The sequence below is a fragment of the Nerophis ophidion genome, linkage group LG06 (genome assembly GCF_033978795.1).
Source record: "Nerophis ophidion isolate RoL-2023_Sa linkage group LG06, RoL_Noph_v1.0, whole genome shotgun sequence".
Lineage (NCBI taxonomy): Eukaryota > Metazoa > Chordata > Actinopteri > Syngnathiformes > Syngnathidae > Nerophis > Nerophis ophidion.
Window position 1 is genome coordinate 65561156 of NC_084616.1, and position 21989 is coordinate 65583144.

The window sequence follows — 21989 nt, forward strand, 5'->3', positions numbered from 1 at the left end:
TGTTTTGTTGTACAGGGTGTACTCATCTCCTCTTTCTGCTGTACAAATTGTGAATGATACCTTTGACACTCCTGTGTTTTGATCAGAAAAATGACAGGAAAAACCCGCAGCTTATTCCAAAATGATTGGGTGTCTGTATCCTGTGTAATTTGCACTCTGGAATAATGTTGTGAATGACATCTGCTGGGTCAAAACGTGTCATGTATTTACAAACTTTGTACTTACCCACAAAGTCAAATGGATATCTGTTAAAATCATTCATCGTTATTTACCCTGGATACAAGAAGAACACCTTATGTAACATGCATCCAGAGACTGTTTACCACCTGTTTTGGACTTGTGAAAGACCTCGATCACTATGGCAGGGCATCTGTCGTTTCACGCTGGACAATATTCGTGACAAAATAGTGCTTTGTTTAAAAGATGTGCTATTTGGATTTACACTGTATGAAAAAAAACATTTGAAAAGTAATTTTACCTTTGCAACCTCATTATACTATTGGCTAAATTGTATATTCATAAATGTAAGTTTCTCAATACCCGACCTGTTTTTTGTGCCTTTAGAAAAGCTGTGAAAATGATGATGCTGTGTTCCAAATTTCAAAATCCATCCATCCATTTTCTACCGCTTATTCCCTTTGGGATCATGGGGGGGCGCTGGTGCGTCAAATTTCTATATATATATATATATATATATATATATATATATATATATATATATATATATATATATATATATACACACACACACACACATATATATACACAGTATGGGGCTTCACGGTGGAAGAGGGGTTAGTGCGTCTGCCAACACTAAATTGGTGTGAATGTTGTCTGTCTATCTGTGTTGGCCCTGCGATGAGGTGGCGACTTGTCCAGGGTGTACGCCGCCTTCCGCCCGATTGTAGCTGAGATAGGCGCCAGCGCCCCCCCCGCGACCCCAAAAAGGGAATAAGCGGTAGAAAATGGATGGATGGATATATACAGTATGTATACATATATATATTATATATATATATATATATATATATATATATAGATATATATATAGATATATATATAGCATTGTATTTGTGCCCTGCGATGATGTGGCGAGTTGTCCAGGGTGTACACCCCTTCCGCCCGATTGTAGCTGAGATAGGCACCAGCGCCCCCCGCGACCCCAAAGGGACTAAGCGGTAGAAATGGATGGATGGGCATTCTTTCTTTCTTTCTTTCTTTTCTTGGTTTATTTCGAACATTCTATTTGTTTCTGTGAGTTTACAACCCCCTGGCGCTGATTTCTACTGTTTTTGTACTTATTTTGTTTATTACTATTTCTCGATTGTTTGCATATGTTGCAATTTATAAATAAAAGTTTATATATATTTTTTAATAAAACAATTAAAAAATATATTTTAAAAAAAACTTCACGCAATTGAGTGACCGATATTGCGCATGCGCGGTCGCAATGGAATGACGTTGCATGTGTGACGGTGAAGTTTGTTGTTGGTGAATGGCTAACTAGATGTGTGCATTTAACAGCCAACGGTCTTTTAAAGTGTTTTTAGTGGCTGATAACATCTAATGGACATAAAATAGGTCATACGACAATTAGGTAAGTGTTTTATGTTGGATTAATGGCGCCGAAAGGCTAATTTGGGCACTTTTAACTAGAGTATACTGTTGGACATGTTGATGTTTTTATTCCTGTTCTGTTTGTTTATCCATCCAACCAAACTTCAAGAATGTTTTTGTGACAAACAAGTATGTGCTCCAATCCCTCTATCACAAAAAAATAAGAGTTGTAGAAATGATTGGGTACACAAGACAGCCATGACAATATGTCCGTCACAAGTGTACGTAGACTTTTGACCACGACTGTACATATATACATACATACATACAAACAAACACACACGGTACATACATTCAAACGCACATTCACTGTAAAAATATACAAAATCCAAATCTAGTGAAGTTGGCACGTTGTGTAAATCTATTCATTCATCCATTTTCTACCGCTTGTCCCTTACGGGCTTGCAGGGCGTGCTGGAAGGCGGTGTACACCCTGGACAAGTCGCTCACTCATCACAGGGCCAACACAGATAGACAACATTCACAACCTATCCTACATATTTCTATTTGTTAGACTGTTCATATTTGAGCATGTTTATTCGTCTGTTATTTTAGTTTATTATTACACTGTTATCTATGTTTTTCCTTCTGTTTATTTAACGGTTATCCTGTGTACGCATTATTATTAATAATAATAATCAGGCGGATCGGTGCGGCGTCTTCAGTAATGCGGACATTGTATCAATCCGTTGTGGTGAAGAAGGAGCTGAGCCGGAAGGCAAAGCTCTCAATTTACCAGTCGATCTACGTTCCCATCCTCACCTTTGGTCATGAGCTTTGGGTCATGACCGAAAGGATAAAATCACGGGTACAAGCGGCCGAAATGAGTTTCCTCCGCCGGGTGGCGGGGCTCTCCCTTAGAGATAGGGTGAGAAGCTCTGCCATCCGGGAGGAACTCAAAGTAAAGCAGCTGCTCCTCCACATCGAGAGGAGCCAGATGAGGTGGCTCGGGCATCTGGTCAGGCTGCCACCCGAACGCCTCCCTAGGGAGGTGTTTAGGGCACGTCCAACCGGTAGGAGGCCACGGAGAAGACCCAGGACATGTTGGGAAGACTATGTCTCCCGACTGGCCTGGGAACGCCTCGGGATCCCCCGGGAAGAGCTAGACGAAGTGGCTGGGGAGAGGGAAGTCTGGGCTTCCCTGCTTAGGCTGCTGCCCCCGCAACCCGACCTCAGATAAGCGGAAGATTATGGATGGATGGATGGAATAATAATAGATTTTATTTGTAAAAGCACTTTACATTGAACAAACAATCTCAAAGTGCGACAGTGCATTTAAAACAAAACAAAAACAAAGCTAGAACAACAAATAGCTGTCCCCAATGAGTAAAATAATATTAAAATAAAATAAAAACTAGAACAGCCTAATAGCTAGAACTAGCAGACATAAATCTATTATAAGGCTTTTATTTTTTAAGCATTTTTTAAAAGCATCTACGGTCTTTGTGTTTGACTGATTGTCTTTTTTGAATGAATTAATTTATGTATTCCGGCAGACAGACATATATATATATATATATATATATATATATATGTATATATATATATATATATATATATATATATATATATATATACAAACCCCGTTTCCATATGAGTTGGGAAATTATGTTAGATATAAATATAAATGGAATTTAATGATTTTCAAATCCTTTTCAACACTTATTCAATTGAATGCACTACAAAGACAAGATATTTGATGTTCAAACTCATAAATGTTATTATTTTTTTGAAAATAATAATTAACTGAGAATTTCATGGCTGTAATTCATGCCAAAGTAGTTGGGAAAGGGCATGTTCACCACTGTGTTAAATCACCTTTTCTTTTAACAACACTCAATAAGCGTTTGGGAACTGAGGAAACTAATTGTTGAAGCTTTGAAAGTGGAATTCTTTCCCATTCTTGTTTTATGTAGAGCTTCAGTCGTTCAACAGTCCGAGGTCTCCGCTGTCGTATTTTACGCTTCATAATGCGCCACACATTTTCGACGGGAGACTGGTCTGGACTGCAGGCGGGCCATGAAAGTACCCACACTCTTTTTTTTTTTTTTTCCTTTAGAGATCGATGTCTGTTTTTGATACAGGGCCATCTGAGTGATTTCTCCAGATTCTCTGAACCTTTTGATGATATTGTGGACCGTAGATGGTGAAATCCCTAAATTTCTTGCAATTGCCCTTTGAGAAACGTTGTTCTTAAACTGTTTTACTATTTGCTCACGCAGTTGTGGACAAATGGGTGTACCTTGCCCCATCCTTTCTAGTGAAAGACTGAGCATTTTTTGGGAAGCTGTTTTTATACCCAATCATGGCACCCACCTGTTCCCAATTAGCCTGCACACCTGTGGGATGTTCCAAATAAGTGTTTGATGAGCATTCCTCAACTTTATCAGTATTTATTGCCACCTTTTCCAACTTTTTTGTCACCTGTTGCTGGCATCAAATCGTAAAGTTAATGATTATTTGTAAAAATAAATGTTTATCAGTTTGAACATCAAATATGTTGTCTTTGTAGCATATTCAACTGAATATGGGATGAAAATTATTTGCAAATCATTGTATTCTGTTTATATTTGCATCCAACACAATTTTCCGGGGTTTGTATATAGCAACACTTCATCACTCTTTGTAATTAGACAGACATCCAAAGGCACCCACCGAAAAGGGATACAAAAAAAAAGCAAGAATGCTTATCCATGTCCCGCCCCTAATTTACAATCAATGTATATGCTAGTTATGTATGTTGTTTATATAGTCCAAGTTTCAACAACAGATTTGATAGACACGTGACAATTTCAGAACAAGAATAACGTATAATGGATGATGATGAAAAGTTGTTGGTTTTTTTTTTGTTATTTTTGTTGTTGTTGGTGGTTTCTTAATCCACATGATGTACGATTCATGTTTGTTCTTGTGTTATTTATGTGCAGATTCATGAACCAATATTTCCTTGTCGTCATTTATGTCCACGTGATGGCCCGGTTTAAGTCTAATTATAGTCCATTTCGAGTTTTGAGGCCCGAGTGTCCAGATAATCCCGCACATAATCCAACACATTGTCTGTGCACAGGTTGGGTTTATCTTTGTGTTTATTTGACTGTTCTTCTGTGCACAGGTTGTGTTTGTTTCACCAACAATGGAGCCACTTGAAGAGGCTTTGATGCAGCTGAAGAGAGATTTGGAAGACAAAGAAATGAGTCAGCATGACACCATCAACTTCCTTAACAACACTTTAAAACGTGAGACGCTTCTGTCGTTGTTTTTCTTGTTACGACGCTGATGATGCTGTCAGCATTTAGTCAGTCCCTGCAATAATGGGCAATGTCACAAACACAGCAATCAACGCAAATTCAGCCTATCCTGTAAATTTTATATGAACACCTTACCTTTACTGGGAATTTTTTATGAACCGTTAGCGCCCCCCGCGACCCCAAAAGGGAATAAGCGGTAGAAAATGGATGGATGGATAGTCTGCCCCCACATTTATCATGATTGTGACACATTACATAAATTCCATACAAGTCAATACAACTCAATGTTTTGTATGCAAGTGGTGATAATTGTTTCTCCTCACGGAGCTGTATCACCCCTCTACGATGTCATCATCACCAGGTGATCGCTGGGTTCTTTCCCGGATTGTTAAAAAAACTGGAGGAACTGTTTTGTGTAATTGGTTGAGAACACATCTTCTACTCCTGACTGCAATCATCAGCCGCTAATGTTGATTAATTCCAACAAAATTCTGCTGCAGCGTTTTTGACATTTTAGAGAAGAACATGCTAAATTACCTTGTTGTGTGTTTACTTGGAGCCAAGTTCTACCAGAACGCTTGTTTTCAACTGTTCATGAAATCACTGAAGTTGGAATGATGCAAAAAAAAAAAGTCAATGGTATTGTTTTCACAGAGTTTCTCAACATGGCGGCGGTCCAGAAGGACCGGGGTGCGCTAACAAGATTTAAGTCTCTGTTGTATCAGAGTGGCATTCTAGACCACTGCGTCTCGCTTTTCACTCCCTCACTGCAAGGCAACTGGAGCGCCGCCGCCATGCTTGCCTCACTCACCAGGTAAAACAAATTCCTGAACTTCTGCAGTGTTCAGTTTACATTTTCAATTTGATACATTTATTGTACGCCAACATAAGACTGATGAACTTTCAATCTGCATGTCGCTGAAGTTCATGTTGTGTGGGTGTGGAGCCTGGTGAACTGTCAGAGTCCTTTCATGGGCTGTTCTTGCCGTCAGTCATGGACAGCCTCCTGTCATTGGCCAGTCAGCTTGCTAGGCAAACACAGGTAAGATGGTGATTGTGCGTCGACGTGTTGTCCTCCAGGGCCTGCAGACTGTCTAGACGTGTGACTGGCATATGTGTTTCAGCATATGGATCTCCTGAAGAAGGTGATGGAGTCAATCGGCTGGATTATGCGAGCGCACACACAGCTCACCACTCAGGGTCAGTGTCTGTTCATAAGTCACGGTATTAATTTTCATCAACAAACATACCTTCAAATATAATAGCTGAACATGATGATGTGTTCAGTCCTCAGCTCTGCCTACTATGAGCGTATCCAGGGCTGTGATGTCACCGCAGCATTGCTGTGTGTCCAAATGTGGATTGACTCATGCACAGCGAGCAGGTAACACAAGTTTTCCAGGAACTATTTCTCGTTTTTGGATCAGAAGGTCATTATTAACCTGCTCCTTGTGCTTTGTAACGTTAATGTGTTTTGAAATGGCTTCCTCGGAACCAGAAGCAGAGTTAGGGGATTTAATCAGCACATCTGTCATTTGGAAGTATTTTGGTGTGAACAATACTTCATTTGCATTTATCTTAACATATTCTAACCCAGTCCTGGGCAAATTAAGGCCCGGGGGACACATGCGGCCCGTTAAGCTTTTCAATTTGGCCCGCCGGACTTTCCCAAATATTTTTTTTACAACTTTGAGATGGAAAGTGTAGCTGCCATTATGATGTGCAGGGATGTTTTCAAATTACCGTAAGTCTTGAACTATACAGCATATTTTAATGGTTGGAATCTGCGCTTTTGCATGATATTTTAGTGACTAGTGTTGTCCCGATACCAATATTATTTTAAAACTTTTCCATTATTTTATAAATAAAGTGGTCCTGAAAAAATTGCATTATTGGCTTTATTTTAGGGCTTCACGGTGGCAGAGGGGTTAGTGCGTCTGCCTCACAAAACGAAGGTCCTGAGTAGTCCTGGGTTCAATCCCGGGCTCGGGATCTTTCTGTGTGGAGTTTGCATGTCCTCCCCGTGACTGCGTGGGTTCCCTCCGGGTACTCCGGCTTCCTCCCACTTCCAAAGATATGCACCTTGGGATAGGTTGATTGGCAACATTAAATTGGCCCTAGTGTGTGAATGTGAGTGTGAATGTTGTCTGTCTATCTGTGTTGCCCTGCGATGAGGTGGCGACTTGTCCAGGGTGTACCCCGCCTTGCGCCCGATTGTAGCTGAGATAGGCACCAGCGCCCCCCGCAACCCCAAAGGGAATAAGTGGTAGAAAAATGGATGGATGGATGGGCTTTATTTTAACAAAAAATCTTGGGAGTGTGGCGGACCGGTAATTTTCAGAGGCAGTATGTTGCCAAATATGATTCATTAATATCGCGGTACTATACTAATACCCGTATACCGTACAACCCTACTAGTTACTATGGTAATGTAAGTCACAGCAGGTCAGACGGGGCACCAAGCAGTGTGGGTGGGGAGGGTTTCCACAGAGTGTTTCCAGAGCAGCCAGCCTGAAATGTGGATGTCAGGGACAGACGCGGAAGGAGATTTTTACAAGAAAGTTCTCAAGCTTAGTGATATATCACATATATCGGATTGTAGATGTTTGGTTTTTTTACCTTTCACGTTCATATTTTGCTGTTTGTTGCATTTTGGCTGCATTTGGTTTGATTGTAAAATTTTTCGATTGAGAGGGGGTGTGACGTTCATATGTTGTCAATATTCAGGGTTTTTATTGTTCAAAGAAAAAATAAAAATTCCATTCTCTTTTTAAGGCGGTCCGTCATAATATTTTTAGCATTCAATCAGACTTTATTGGGAGGTTTTGTATTATTTTTCCTAAAAATAGATATACCGACCCCCAGACACATTTTTTCCTCTAAATTTGGCCCCCCGAGTCAAAATAATTGCCCAGGCCAGTCCTAGCCTGTAAGAATATATATTAATACAGATGGATTTATTACTTGTATGTGTTGAAAGAAACACGAGAAGAAGACCTTGAAAATAGAATGACATGTTAAATTGCAATTGAAATTGGAATAAAATGTCATAAAATTATTTTCAAAAATAGCTGCAATTATTGCACGGAAACTTGATTTGAAGAAATTTGTGACTTGAATTGCAATCACAATTTTTGTCTGAATTAATTACAATCTTTTTCTAAAATACACACCTATATATTTGTGTTATTGACAACTAAAACATCCTCCTCCTTGTCTGCAGTGACTTCCTGTCAAGCTTGTCAGATAACTCCATACAGTTACTGCTTGATGAGGCTGTTGGCCAGTTAGCCATCACCTCTGATGCAGCAGTGGGTGGAGCATCCATCAGACTTATCCTCCACATGTCCAATCAGCTGCAACTCCAGACCCTCCTCCTCAGCTTCAAAGGTCAGCACACTGATGAATGATGGGAAAAGAATAGATCAAATAAACTAGTGGTATTCGGGTGAGTATGTTAAACATACTGACATGATGAAAGTGAACCCTCAACCCAATATCTATCCATCTGAGAAAACCACCTACGCCCCATCCTTCACAGTCCTTACCCCCAGTGGAAGAAGATGACTTGATGAAGTGTAAAACAGAATGGTCAATAATAGTGGCTGTTTGGCTGGTTGGTGGGAGGACAACAATGTTGGACTTAGAAAAAGTCAATGTGCAGAAGTTATGAGGGTAATGGAAAAAGTTCAGTCATGGCTGCTCGTTTTTGCAGGTTTGGACAGCCTGTTGGAAAAAGATTGGCGAGGGCGTGGGTTTGACCAGGAAGTCAGTCAGCTGATTGCACTCCTCCGACCTTGTGAAAACACAGTGAGTGTGTGTGTCAATCAGGTGCCTTTTTTGCTGACCTGTCCTCTTCTCATATTGCTATCATGACAGTCTCCTGAAGAGTGTGTGCGAGCGGCGTGTATAATTCAGGCAACCTGGAGAGCGTATCTGACCAGACGCAGACTCAAGACCCTCAAACGAGTAGTTACCATGCTGCAGCGCCACTTCAGGTTTGTCACATGTTTTAAAATGGAGACTTTTACACACATGTTCATTTTCTGCCTATTTGTCAGAGCTCGTAAAAAACGACAGCAAAAGCAGAGGGCAGCACAGCAGTGGGAGGAGGAGTGTAAATACCAGGTGAAAAAGATGGAAGTTAAGCATTCATAATAGCCATCCTCCAACTGTGTGCCTGTGTGTGTCTGTAGGTGTGTATGCGGCGTCAGCAGGCAAGAACCAAGTTCCACCAGAAACAGAGACAGCTTCTGCAGCTTTTACCGCCTGGTGCGCTCACACACTCATGCACAATAAAATGCACAGTAACTCACACAAATCTTATACCTGTCCAGACCAGGTGGAACCATACCTGCAGGAGTGCGAGCGGCGTGCAGCTGTGTTGATCCAGAGCACCTGGAGAGGCGTTATGGCCAGGCGACGCGTTGATTTACAACGATGTGTATCGAAACACACGCAAGCTCAGCAGCGGGCGGCCAGAACCTTGCAGAGAGCTGTATGTACTGCTATTTACTGCTAAGAGCTACTACTATACAATGGGGCAAAAAAGTATTTTAGTCAGCCACCGATTGTGCAAGTTCTCCCACTTAAAATGATGACACAGGTCTGTAATTTTCATCATAGGTACACTTCAACTGTGAGAGACAGAATGTAATAAAAATCCAGGAATTCACATTATAGGAATTTTAAAGAATTTATTTGTAAATTAAGGTGGAAAATAAGTATTTGGTCAACCATTCAAAGCTCTCACTGATGGAAGGAGGTTTTGGCTCAAAATCTCACGATACATGGCCCCATTCATTCTTTCCTTAACACGGATCAATCGTCCTGTCCCCTTAGCAGAAAAACAGCCCCAAAGCATGATGTTTCCACCCCCATGCTTCACAGTAGGTGTGGTGTTCCTGGGATGCAACTCAGTATTCTTCTTCCTCCAAACACGACGAGTTGAGTTTATACCAAAATGGATACATGGATGATACAGCAGAGGATTGGGAGAATGTCATGTGGTCAGATGAAACCAAAATAGAACTTTTTGGTATAAACTAAACTCGTCGTGTTTGGAGGAAGAAGAATACTGAGTTGCATTCCAAGAACACCACACCTACTGTGAAGCATGGTGGTGGAAACATCAGGCTTTGAGGCTGTTTTTCTGCTAAGGGGACAGGACGATTGATCCGTGTTAAGGAAAGAATGAATGGGGCCATGTATCGTGAGATTTTGAGCCAAAACCTCCTTCCATCAGTGATAGCTTTGAATGGTTGACCAAATACTTATTTTCCACTAAATTTACAAATTAATTCTTTAAAATTCCCACAATGTGAATTCCTGGATTTTTTTCACATTCTGTCTCTCACAGTTGAAGTGTACCTATGATGAAAATTACAGACCTCTATCGTCATTTTAAGTGGGAGAACTTGCACTTCAATCGGTGGCTGACTAAATACTTTTTTGCCCCACTGTATATTGCCATATATAAACTGCTGAGCAGGTTGTCTCAGGAACCGTCATCCCTATCACAGCTCTTGTGTACTTGGGCCACCCAGCCTGGTGTATAGTTATCAGTGACTAGTTGGCCGTAGTTTGAGACAAATTGGCAGCCATGTGTCTGTCTACCCCATGACGGCTGTGGCTACAAATGTTTGTTGCCATCACTAATGTCTGACTGTGGAGTCAATGAACAACGAGAAAAAGCACTCAAAGAGCATAGACCTCCGATAGACCCTATCTCCCATTAGTAAAAAAACATTTCAATCCAAACGATGATCCGGAGAGCCCCAAAATGTAATCACTTGTTCCTTATCCCATTTTTGACATATACTGGAAGTTAAAGCAAAATTCGCTATGTCACTAGCGAACAGACAAACAAACCCCAACACCCCCCAGTCACATACACAAAAGGTATGTTTGCGCTTGCCTTGTCGGAACGTAAACATCTTACGGCACAGTATGCACTCTTTCTGCAGCCTTCAAACACGGTTGATGAAGAGGAAACAGGCGCTTTTTCTAACGATGTAGAATGTATAAAACACATGAAATAAATTTTGTTTACTCTACAGCAGGGGTAGGGAACCTATGGCTCTCGAGCCAGATGTGGCTATTTTGATGACTGCATCTGGCTCTCAGTTAAATCTCAGCTGACATTGCTTAACACGATAACTAATGAATAATTCCGCTGGTAATCACAGTGTTAAAAATCAGGTTCAAAATATAAAACATTCTCATGCATTTTATTCCATCCATCTGTTTATATCGCACCTGTTCAAGAATTCCCATTAATGGTAAGGAGTATTTTATTTATTATTGGTTGGCTTCAGAATAACAATGTTATTTATTAAAAAGAATAAGAGACGTATTATACTCTAAAAATGTTTGTCTTACCTAAAAATGCACGCAATTTGTTGTCCATCCATCCATTTACTACCGCTTATTCCCTTTTGGGGTCGCGGGGGGCGCCGGCGCCTATCACAGCTACAATTGGGCGGAAGGCGGTGTACACCCTAGACAAGTCGCCCCCTCACCGCAGGGCCAACACAGATAGACAGACAACATTCACACTCACATTCACACAGTAGGGCTAATGTCTTTGGAAGTGGGAGGAAGCCGGAATACCCGGAGGGAACCCACGCATTCACGGGGAGAACATGCAAACTCCACACAGAAAGATCCCGAGCCTGGGATTGAACCCAGGACTACTCAGGACCACTCGTATTGTGAGGCAGACGCACTAACCCCTCTTCCACCGTGAAGCAAAAAAAACAATAAAAAGTGCTAAAAAAGGATATTACAGAAGCTTATAGTATAGTTTACCATCAGAGCGGCAATCTTTGAAATCCTCTCAGAGGTGATGAGAATCTTCCGACTTTGCGAAGTCAGAAATCCGACCATTCCTATTGAAATTCCGATTTCCCAGTACAGATGGAATGCACCGTAACAGACACATCCGGCGGATACATAACCTCCTTTTGGAGGCAATTAATTATTTGTGTAAAGCGCATTGGGTGTCTTGGAAACGGCTGTACAAATTCAATCAAATATTAGTATTATTTCATATTGTCATAGTGCTTAATGTTCAACCGACATTCAATGTCAGCTCTCTTTTAACTGGCTGCTCCTCTTTTCAGGTTCGTCATTATCTCCAAGAGCGTCGTGCAGCTAAGGTGTTGTCTAGCATGCCTTGCTGGATTGGTCAGAAGGGTTTGACGAACAGCAGGAGGGTAATGTTGAAGAGACAGGTGGAGGAACATATCAGGTTGCATCCTGTAAGTTTATTTGTTTCTCTTGAAGATACAACGTACACTGCTTAGTCAGTAATAATGTGTGTGTGTGTGTGTGTGTGTGTGTGTGTGTGTGTGTGTGTGTGTGTGTGTGTGTGTGTGTGTGTGTGTGTGTGCGTGTGTAGTCAGTGGGTATCAGCAGTGAGCAATGTGAACATCTCCATGTAGACGTGCAGTGGCGGTTGCAGGCGCTGCTACAGAAGACAATACAAAAGAGTCGAGAAGAGCAGAAAATTGAATCTCTACTTGCTCACACTCACACTCAGCTGGACCTTCTCAGAGGTTCTAATCTTTTCACTTATATCACATGCCTCGGACACGCCCTTTTGCCCTATGTTTGATTCGTATTGTCCTCATTCTCCGCAGACACGCTTCCCCTCTCCGATGTCAAGGTGGCAGATATCCAGCGTTTTCTCAGCCCGTCTCGTGCCGTGGCCGCGAAAGCGCGTGACGCACACAACGCCAGGCTTCAGGCCGACAGGCTACCCTGGTGGCGGACTTTGGATGACGAGACAGCACAAGGCGAGTTTATGGGGTTATAGATAACATTAACTTTCACAGTCACAGTATATATTTTGTTTATGTGGTTGCTCCGTGAAATTAAAAATAAACTTGCTGCTTTTTGTTTTTAAACTTGTTACCCTGTTGTTGTGACCCTTTGGATCTTCGCATCGGTTTGATGCTCATTGTCGTGGTTGCTGTGTTGTCGTTCTGATCTATGTTTCAAAGTTTTCTGGATATCTTAAAGAAAGTATTTGATGTGGAAATCTCAGCTTGAGGAAGAAAACCCTCAGTGAATGATGATCAGTTCTATGCACATCACTGCTTTTTTCCACGCCATTTCATTTTTTACTGTACTATTTTAGTTGTTTTTTTTCTAAATACGCAACGCAAGTATATATGTGGGTGTGTAGCAGCTATATATATATATATATATATATATATATATATATATATATATATAATATACATAACAATGGACAGGTTTGCTCGTATGAACAGTTAGGTGCTAGAAATAGTTGAACCCATTTTTACAAGGCTGTCAGTGTGGTAAACATGAAAAGTAACCACCAAACTACCCCTTCTAACTGGACAACTCACTTTAGTGTTAACAGACAAGTGCTCTCTAGGGGACTGGAAAACATTCACAATGCTTCACTTTTTCCTATGTTACATTCTTATTACAAAATAAGGGAACAAATGTGCTTAATGACAATGTGAATTTTTGAATTCCCCCTTCCCCCCAATTTATTATAAATAAAAATAAATACGAATTCACATGCACATGAGTATTCACAGCCTTTCCTCAATGCTTCGTTGTTGCGTCTTTGGCAACAATTACAGCCTCAAGTCTTTTTGAATAAGATGCCACAACCTTGGCATACCTATCTTTGGGCAGTTTTGACCATTCCTCTTTGGGGAGCGCAGTGGACTAGATTAACCTTATACATTGTTATGGTGAAATAGGTTAAGCTTAAACGCGGGGAGTTGAAATGTGATTGTATACATGAGTGTATGTACAGCATGTGTATGTATGTACAAAACCCAAACCCAGTAAAGTTGGCACGTTGTGTAATTGTTAAGTAAAAACAGAATACAATGATTTGCAAATCCTTTTCAACCTATATTCCATTGAATAGACTGCAAAGACAAGATTTTTAATGTTCAAACTGAGAAATATATTTATATATTTTTTCGAATAATCATTAACTTAGAATTTAATGGCAGCAAAACATTGCAAAAAAGTTGACACGGGCATTTTTACCACTGTGTTACATGGCCTTTCCTTTTAACAACACTCAGTAAAAGTTTGGGACTGAGGAGACCATTTTTTGAAGCATTCCAAGTTGAATTTTTTCCCATTCTTGCTTGATGTACAGCTTAAGTTGTTCAACTTAAGCTGTAGTACTTTAGGCTTCATATTGCGTCACACATTTTCAATGGGAGACAGGTCTGGACTACAGGCAGACTGCCCTGAGATCGGTAGATTTGGAGTTCAAACCCTGGCCGAGTCATACCAAAGACTATAAAAATGGGACCCATTACTTCCCTGCTTGGCACTCAGCATCAAGGGTTGGAATTGGGGGTTAAATCACCACAAATGATTCCCGGGCGCAGCACCGCTGCTCCCCTCACCTCCCAGGAGGTTACTAAGGGGATGGGTCAAATGCAGAGGACAAATTTCGCCACACCTAGTGTGTGTGTGACAATCATTGGTACTTTAACTTCACCATTGTAGTATCCTCACTCTTTTACTATGAAGCCATGCTGTTGTAATACGTGGCTTGGCATTGTCTTGCTGAAATAAGCAGGGGTTTCCATGATAAGGTTGTTTGGATAGCAACATATGTTTTTCCAAAACCTGTATATACCCTTTTGAATTAATGGTGCATTCACAGATGTGTAAGTTACACATGCCTTGGGCACTAATACACCTCCATACCATCACAGATCCTGGTTTTTGAACTTTGCGTTGATAACAATCGGGATGGTTCTTTTCCTCTTTGGTCCGGAGGACACGACATCCACAGACTTGTCAGACCACAGAACACTTTTACACTTTGCATCAGTTCGTCTCGGTCCCAGCAAAGCCGGCAGCGTTTCTGGGTGTTGTTGATAAGTGGCTTTTGCTTTGCATAGTAGACTAACTGTAGTTACCGACAGTGGTTTTCTGAAGTGTTCCTGAGGCCATGTCGTCATATCCTTTACGCACTGATGTCGCTTTTTCGAGGGCCGTGATATCCCCGCTTACCTGCAGTGATTTCTTCAGATTCTCTGAACCTTTTGATGATATTACGGACCGTAGATGATGAAATCCCTAAATTCCTTGCAATAGCTTGTTGAGAAATGTTCTTCTTAAACTGTTGGACAATTGGCTCACGCATTTGTTCACAAAGTGGTGACCCTCGCCCCATCCTTGTGAATGACTGAGCATTTCATGGAAGCTGCTTTTATACCCAATCATGGCACCACCTGTACCCAATTAGCCTGTTCACCTGTGGGATGTTCCAAATAAGTGTTTGATGAGCATTTCTCAACTTTCTCAGTCTTTTTTGCCACTTGTGCCAGATTTTTTTTAAACATGTTGCAAGCATCACATTCCAAACGAGCTAATAGTTGCAAACAATAACAAACGTTTTCCAGTTCAAATGTTAAGTATCTTGTCTTTGCAGTCTATTCAATTGAGTATTGGTTGAAAAGGATTTGCAAATCATTGTATTCTGTTTTTATTTACGATTTACACAATGTGCCAACTTCACTGGTTTTGGGTTTTGTATGTTTTTACAGTGAACGTGCGTTTGGATGTGTGTACCGTGTGTGTTTGTTTGTATGTATGTATGTATGTGTGTATATATGTACAGTCGCGGTCAAAAGTCTACATACGTTTGTGACGGACATAATGTCATGGCTGTCTTTGAGTTTTCAATAATTTCTACTAGTCTTATTTTTCGTAGTAGAGTGATTGGAGCACATACTTGTTTGTCACAAAAAACATTCCTGAAGTTTGGTTCTTTTATGAATTTATTATGTGACCAAATCTGCTGGGTCAAAAGTATACATACAGCAACATACATGATATTTTTTGGTGATGTAGAAAAGTTACAATCACATCAATTTAGCATCATGGCTTGGTCTCTTAACTTTATGTGAGTGATAATGATTGATGACACCTGTTGACTTCTCTGAGCCCATTTAAACAGGGCTCATGCGATGTAGTCATTAGACTCGGTTACAAACGCGACAATGGGGAAAGTCAAAGGAACTCAGCACAGATCTGAAAAAACTAATCATTGACTTGAACAAGTCAGGAAAGTTACTTGGAGCAAGAGCAACTGTGCAGACAATTATACTTAAGTATATAGTGCATGGCACAGTTTTGTCACTGCCACCATCAGGTAGAAAACACAAGCTATCACCTGCTGCTGAGAGAAAATTTGTCCTGAATATCAAGAGTTAACTGGGAACCACCAAAAAGCAGGTTTACAATAAACTGTAAGCTGCTGCAACACAGGTGTCAGTGTCCACAGTCAAACGTGTTTTGCATTGCCATGGACTGAGAGGCTACCATGCAAGAAGGAAGCCATTGCTCCAGAAGCGACACCTTAAGGCTCGTCTAAAGTTTGCTGCTGATCACATGGACAAAGATAAGACCTTCTGGAGGAAAGTTCTGTGGGCAGACGAAACAAAAATTTAGCTGTTTGCCCACAATACCCAGCAATATGTTTGGAATAGAAAAAATTAGGCCTTTAATCCCAGGAACACCATCCTACCGTCAAGCATGGTGGTGGTAGTATTATGCTCTGGGCTTGTTTTGCTGCCAATGGAACTGGTGCTTTACAGATAGTAAATGGGACTATGAAAAAGGAAGATTACCTCCAAATTCTTCAGGGCAACCTAAAATCATCAGCGCGGAGTTTGGATCTTGGGTGCAGTTGGGTGTTCCAACAGGACAATGACCCCAAACACACATCAAAACTGGTAAAGGAATGGCTATATCAGGCTAGAATTAAAGTTTAAGAGTGGCCTTCCCAAAAGTCCTGACTTAAACCCCATTGAGAACATGTAGACAATGCTGTAGAAACAAGTCAATGTCAGAAAACCAACAAATTTAGCTGAACTGCACCAATTTTGTCAAAACGAGTGGTCGAACATTTAACCAGAAGCTTGCCAGAAGCTTGTGGATGGCTACCCAAAGCTCCTTATTGCAGTGAAACTTGCCAAGGGACATGTAACCAAATATTAACATTGCTGTATGTATACTTTTGACTAAGCAGATTTGGTCACATTTTCAGTAGACCCATAATTAATTCATAAAAAAAACAAACTTCTTGAATGTTTTTGGTGACAAACAAGTATGTGCTCCAATCACTCTTTCCCCAAAACATATGAGTTGTAGAAATGATTGGAAATTCAAGACAGCCATGACATTATGTTCTTTACAAGTGTATGTAAATTTTCGACCAAGACTGTATGTGTGTGCATAAGTACGTATGTATATATGTATGTAAGTATGTATGTACGTGTGAATATGCGTCTGTACAGTGGGGCAAAAAAGTATTTAGTCAACCACCGATTGTGCAAGTTCTCCCACTTAAAATGATGATAGAGGTCTTTAATTTTCATCATAGGTACACTTCAACTGTGAGAGACAGAATGGGGGGAAAAAAACCAGGAATTCACACTGTAGGAATTTTAAATAATTTATTTGTAAATTATGGTGGAAAATAAGTATTTGGTCAACCATTCAAAGCTCTCACTGATGGAAGGAGGTCTTGGCTCAAAATTTCATGATACATGGCCCCATTCATTCTTTCCTTAACATGGATCAATCGTCCTGTCCCCTTAGCAGAAAAACAGCCCCAAAGCATGATGTTTCCACCCTCATGCTTCACAGTAGGTGTGGTGTTCTTGGAATGCAACTCAGTATTCTTCTTCCTCCAAACACGACGAGTTGAGTTTATACCAAAAAGTTCTATTTTGGTTTCATCTGACCACATGACATTCTCCCATGTGTTCTCTGGCAAACTTCAGACGGGCCTGGACATGTACTGGCTTAAGCAAGGGGACATGTCTGGCACTGCAGGATTTGATTTCCTGTCGGCGTAGTGTGTTACTGATGGTAACCTTTGTTACTTTGGTCCCAGCTCTCTGCAGGTCATTCACCAGGTTCCCCCGTGTGGTTCTGGGATTTTTGCTCACCGTTCTCATGATCATTTTGACCCCACAGGATTAGATCTTGCGTGAAGAAGCCCCAGATCGAGGGAGAGTATCAGTGGTCTTGTATGTCGCAGTTGATTTTTTCACACCAAGCTGCTTGCCTGTTGTAGATTCACTCTTCCCAGTCTGGTGCAGGTCTATAATTCTTTTCCTGGTGTCCCTCGACAGCTCTTTGGTCTTGGCCATAGTGGAGTTTGGACTGTTTGAGGCTCTGGACAGGTGTCTTTTATACAGAGATCGAGTTCAAACAGGTTTCATTAATACAGGTAACGAGTGGAGGACAGAAGAGCTTCTTAAAGAAGAAGTTACAGGTGTGTGAGAGCCAGAGATCTTCCTTGTTTGAAAAGACCAAATACTTATTTTCCACCATAATTTACAAATAAATTCTTTAAAATTCCCACAATGTGAATTCTGGATTTTTTTTTCCACATTCTGTCTCTCACAGTTGAAGTGTACCTATGATGAAAATTACAGACCTCTGTCATTATTTTAAGTGGGAGAACTTGCACCATCGGTGGCTGACTAAATACTTTTTTGCCCCACTGTATGTGTGTATGCACCGTATAAATGTCTCCCAGTATATGCGGCTGCAGCCACCCAGTGAGCCCAACCCAAAACAGCAGGTCCGGTGCCCAGGGAACAAGGGACCAGCGACCCTATGCTGTCAGGCCGGCCAGCGAAAGGACCCCCGGGACCAGGCCCACCGTGCCTCTGGGCAGGCCACCTGCAGGCCGTAGACAGATGCCCTCGGCCATAAACAAGGCACAGGGGAAGCAGGAAACAGCCAGCCCTTAAGCCCACGTGGGCAAAAAGATGGGGTGTCCCGCTCTGAGGGGCCCAGAGACTCCCCATAGCTGCACGAGAAGACAGCCCAGCCCCGCAAGCAACCCAAGAGTCCCATCACTCCCCAAGAGAGTACAGCAGGACTGCTTAACACGGGCCCAAGGGAACAACCAGCGCCCCTGAGGCACAAAACCTCGCCCACAGACAGAGCACAGCTCACTCACACAATCAGTAACCGCAGCCCACAAAGCTTCCACCGGTTGAGGAGGCGACGAGGGGCGCCCCACACTCCCTGGCCCATTTCACCCGTGCGTGTGCTGTGGGAGTGTATAAGGCCCCCAAATTGTCTACTACGTGCTATGCTACTTAGATGATCTATTGGTGTTTTCATCTGATTAAACGATTGCTTTGCAGCAGCCGTTTGTTAAGCTTCGTGGTCATTACTTGAATCTAGCCCCCAAAAAGGACTTCTTCCTCAGAAGGTAAGTAAAATCTCTTCGCCACATTATTTATGACAATGGTGTTTCAGTAGACCTTAAAGGCCTACTGAAATGAGATTTTCTTATTTAAACGGGGATAGCAGGTCCATTCTATGTGTCATACTTGATCATTTCACGATATTGCCATATTTTTGCTGAAAGGATTTAGTAGAGAACATCCACGATAAAGTTCGCAACTGACGGTGCTAAGAGAAAAGCCTTGCCTCTACCGGAAGTCGCAGGCGATGACGTCACATGTTTGATGGCTCCTCACATATTCACAATGTTTTTAATGGCAGCCTCCAACAAAAAGTGCTATTCGGACCGAGAAAACGACAATTTCCCCATTAATTTGAGCGAGGATGAAAGATTCGTGTTTGAGTATATTGATACTCAACCAGCGCCCCTCAGGCACAAAACCTCGGCTACAGACAGAGCAGGCCTCACTCTCACACAATCAGTAACCGTAGCCCACAGAGCCTCCACCGGTTGAGGAGGCGACGAGGGGCTCCCCACACTCCCTGGCCCATTTCACCCGTGCATGTGCTGTGGGAGTGTATAAGGTCCCCAGATTGTCTACTACGTGCTATGCTACTTAGGTATGACATTAAACTACATCCAGGCATGAGATGGGAGGTTGTGTGTGGGCTTAGTGAGTCCCAACTAACGCCTATAAAATGCACACAAAGGACCGTTCGCACCTTCTCTTGTGACTGGCGGGCGGTCGGCGCCATACAGCTGAGCGGGTCCCTGGGTAAATAGGGCGCAGACAACAAACAGGACAGACTAAGTTCAACAGCCCAGTAAGGCAATTAGTCTAGGAGAAGGATCTCTGATATAAAATACCCCTTCCAACCCGCGCCAAGCCAGCGTGGAAGGTGTAGGCTAATAACCAGCATGAAAAGTACGCCAAATGTCAGAAACATGCTGAGGCTTTCGTCCAGCCGTGGACTGACAACGGCTGATGATGATGATGATATTGATAGCGACGGACTAGAAAAAAAACGTGATTGCAATCACGTTGCATTGAGACGGATTCAGATGTTTTTAGAGACATTTACTAGGATAATTCTGGGAAATCCCTTATCTTTCTATTGTGTTGCTAGTGTTTTAGTGAGTTTAACAGGAAGGGTACGTCCACGGCCGGGTGTTGACGCGCAGTGTCTCGGAGAAGTCGACGGCAGCTGTACGGGAGGCGCAAGCTCAGCTGATATCCGGTAAGTGGCGACTTTTTAACAACAATTTTCTCACCGAAACCTGCTGGTTGACAACTTGGTCGGGATCCATGTCCGCTGTGATCCATAGGAAAGTTTCAACTCTGTGAATTTTAAACAAGGAATCACAGTGTGTTTGTGTGGCTAAAGGCTAAAGCTTCCCAACTCCATCTTGCTACTTTGACTTCTCCAATATTAATTGAACAAATTGCAAATAATTCAGCAACACAGATCTCCAAAATACTGTAATTATGCCGTTAAAGCAGACGACTTTTAGCTGTGTGTGTGCGCAGCGCTCATACTTCCTAAAAACCTGTGACGTCTTGCGTACACATCATTACAAAACATTTTTCAAGATGAAACTCTCGGGAAATTTAAAATTGTAATTTAGTAAACTAAAAAGGCCGTATTGGCATGTGTTGCAATGTTAATATTTCATCATTGATATATAAACTATCAGACTGCTTGGTGGGTAGTAGTGGGTTTCAAAATAGGCCTTTAATGAAGGTTGAGAATATCACAAACATGTGACCACATACCAGAAATGGATCAGGGGCCTCATGTATTGGGAATTGTTTAGATTTTTCCTAAAAAATGGCATAAGTTCAAATGCAGAAAAAAACATAAGCAAGAAAAAAAAAAAAAGGTGTATTAAAGTGTGTGTGCTCTAATTAAAGCATATTTCTTTTTTACATCCTAATAAAGGTGGAATTGACCACACATGCTTGTTTGGCTGGGCATGACTAGACCATGTCCAGTCCACACTATGAAAAAAACTGCAACTTATGGTCCGCAAAATACGGTACATCCATTTTTTTTCCCGTCAAAACGGAAACAATGAAAGGAAGATAAAGTATCCAAATCCTTCCCAGGCTTTCACGGGCCACGTTAAATGACATGTCAGGCAGGATCCGACCCACAGGCCTTGAGTTTGACATTTGTGCTATACAGCATTTCAAAATATGACAAAACCAACACAAATTCTTACTAGTTTCTGTCTCCTCATGCCATACCATTCTTCTGTAGAGGAAGTGTAGTGTCTATTGATATTACCACATAGTATAGGCTGCGCGGTGTCTTGGCTGGGTGAGCAGGTGTCGGACACCTCAGTCACCTTGGATGTATCCTCTCTCATCCATGTGGACTGGACACTGGCCGAGAGTGGAGTCGGCTGTCTTGGTTGCTTTGTTGGGTCTGCTCCTGTCTCTGGCCATGCTCCCTCCTCCCCAGCGGACGATGGCGTGGAACACTGCAGAGGCCACCACAGTGGATATGTTTCTTTTACTTTTTATTCATAGCTGTATGTAGAAGTGTCTGGTTGTATCTGCTGCTTTAATGTCTTTAATGTCCTCTTTGTTCTTTGATGTTTGATGTTTCCCTCTTACACACATGTAAGAGGTATGTGTACTATGGCTATGAGTTGTTGTTTTCCATTGGCCTCCGTCTAAACCCCCTCTCCAGGGCCCAGGCTAAGACCGATTTTTTTATTTTATTTTATTTTAATCTTTTATCCCCCCCCTGAGTAATCAATCCCGGTCTCAGGATCGTTCTGTGTGGAGTTTGCATGTTCTCTCCGTGACTGGAACAGGCAGAGCTTATATAACATAATAGTGCAAAATCAACTTTCAAAAAACAAACGTAAAAACACCAGTG

At 41.8% G+C, this 21989-nt stretch overlaps 1 protein-coding gene across 2 annotated transcripts; it reads left to right on the forward strand.

Moving 5' to 3' along the window:
* The first annotated feature begins 1439 nt into the window (after positions 1–1439).
* LOC133555117 (IQ calmodulin-binding motif-containing protein 1-like) lies at positions 1440–12775 on the forward strand. 2 transcript variants are annotated; one of them, XM_061904611.1, is made up of 15 exons: positions 1440–1597; positions 4730–4853; positions 5520–5679; positions 5790–5907; positions 5990–6089; positions 6153–6249; positions 8089–8255; positions 8581–8675; positions 8745–8863; positions 8927–8993; positions 9062–9137; positions 9203–9363; positions 11990–12127; positions 12268–12424; positions 12509–12775. In XM_061904611.1, the coding sequence occupies exons 2-15, from the start codon at positions 4751–4753 to the stop codon at positions 12682–12684; spliced, it is 1734 nt and encodes a 577-aa protein (XP_061760595.1). In that variant the 5' UTR covers positions 1440–1597; positions 4730–4750; the 3' UTR covers positions 12685–12775. The 2 variants fall into 2 exon arrangements, with proteins under 2 accessions (XP_061760595.1, XP_061760596.1); XM_061904612.1 differs by having other exon boundaries at positions 1441–1597; positions 5990–6065.
* Positions 12776–21989: the final 9214 nt, after the last annotated feature.

Coding starts and splice junctions, on each gene's coding strand:
- LOC133555117 (XM_061904611.1), top strand. CDS start 4,751: ATGGAGCCACTTGAAGAGGCTTTGATGCAGCTGAAGAGAGATTTGGAA. Junction 8,256..8,580: donor CCTCCTCCTCAGCTTCAAAG/GTCAGCACACTG, acceptor TCGTTTTTGCAG/GTTTGGACAGCCTGTTGGAA. Junction 8,864..8,926: donor ATGCTGCAGCGCCACTTCAG/GTTTGTCACATG, acceptor CCTATTTGTCAG/AGCTCGTAAAAAACGACAGC.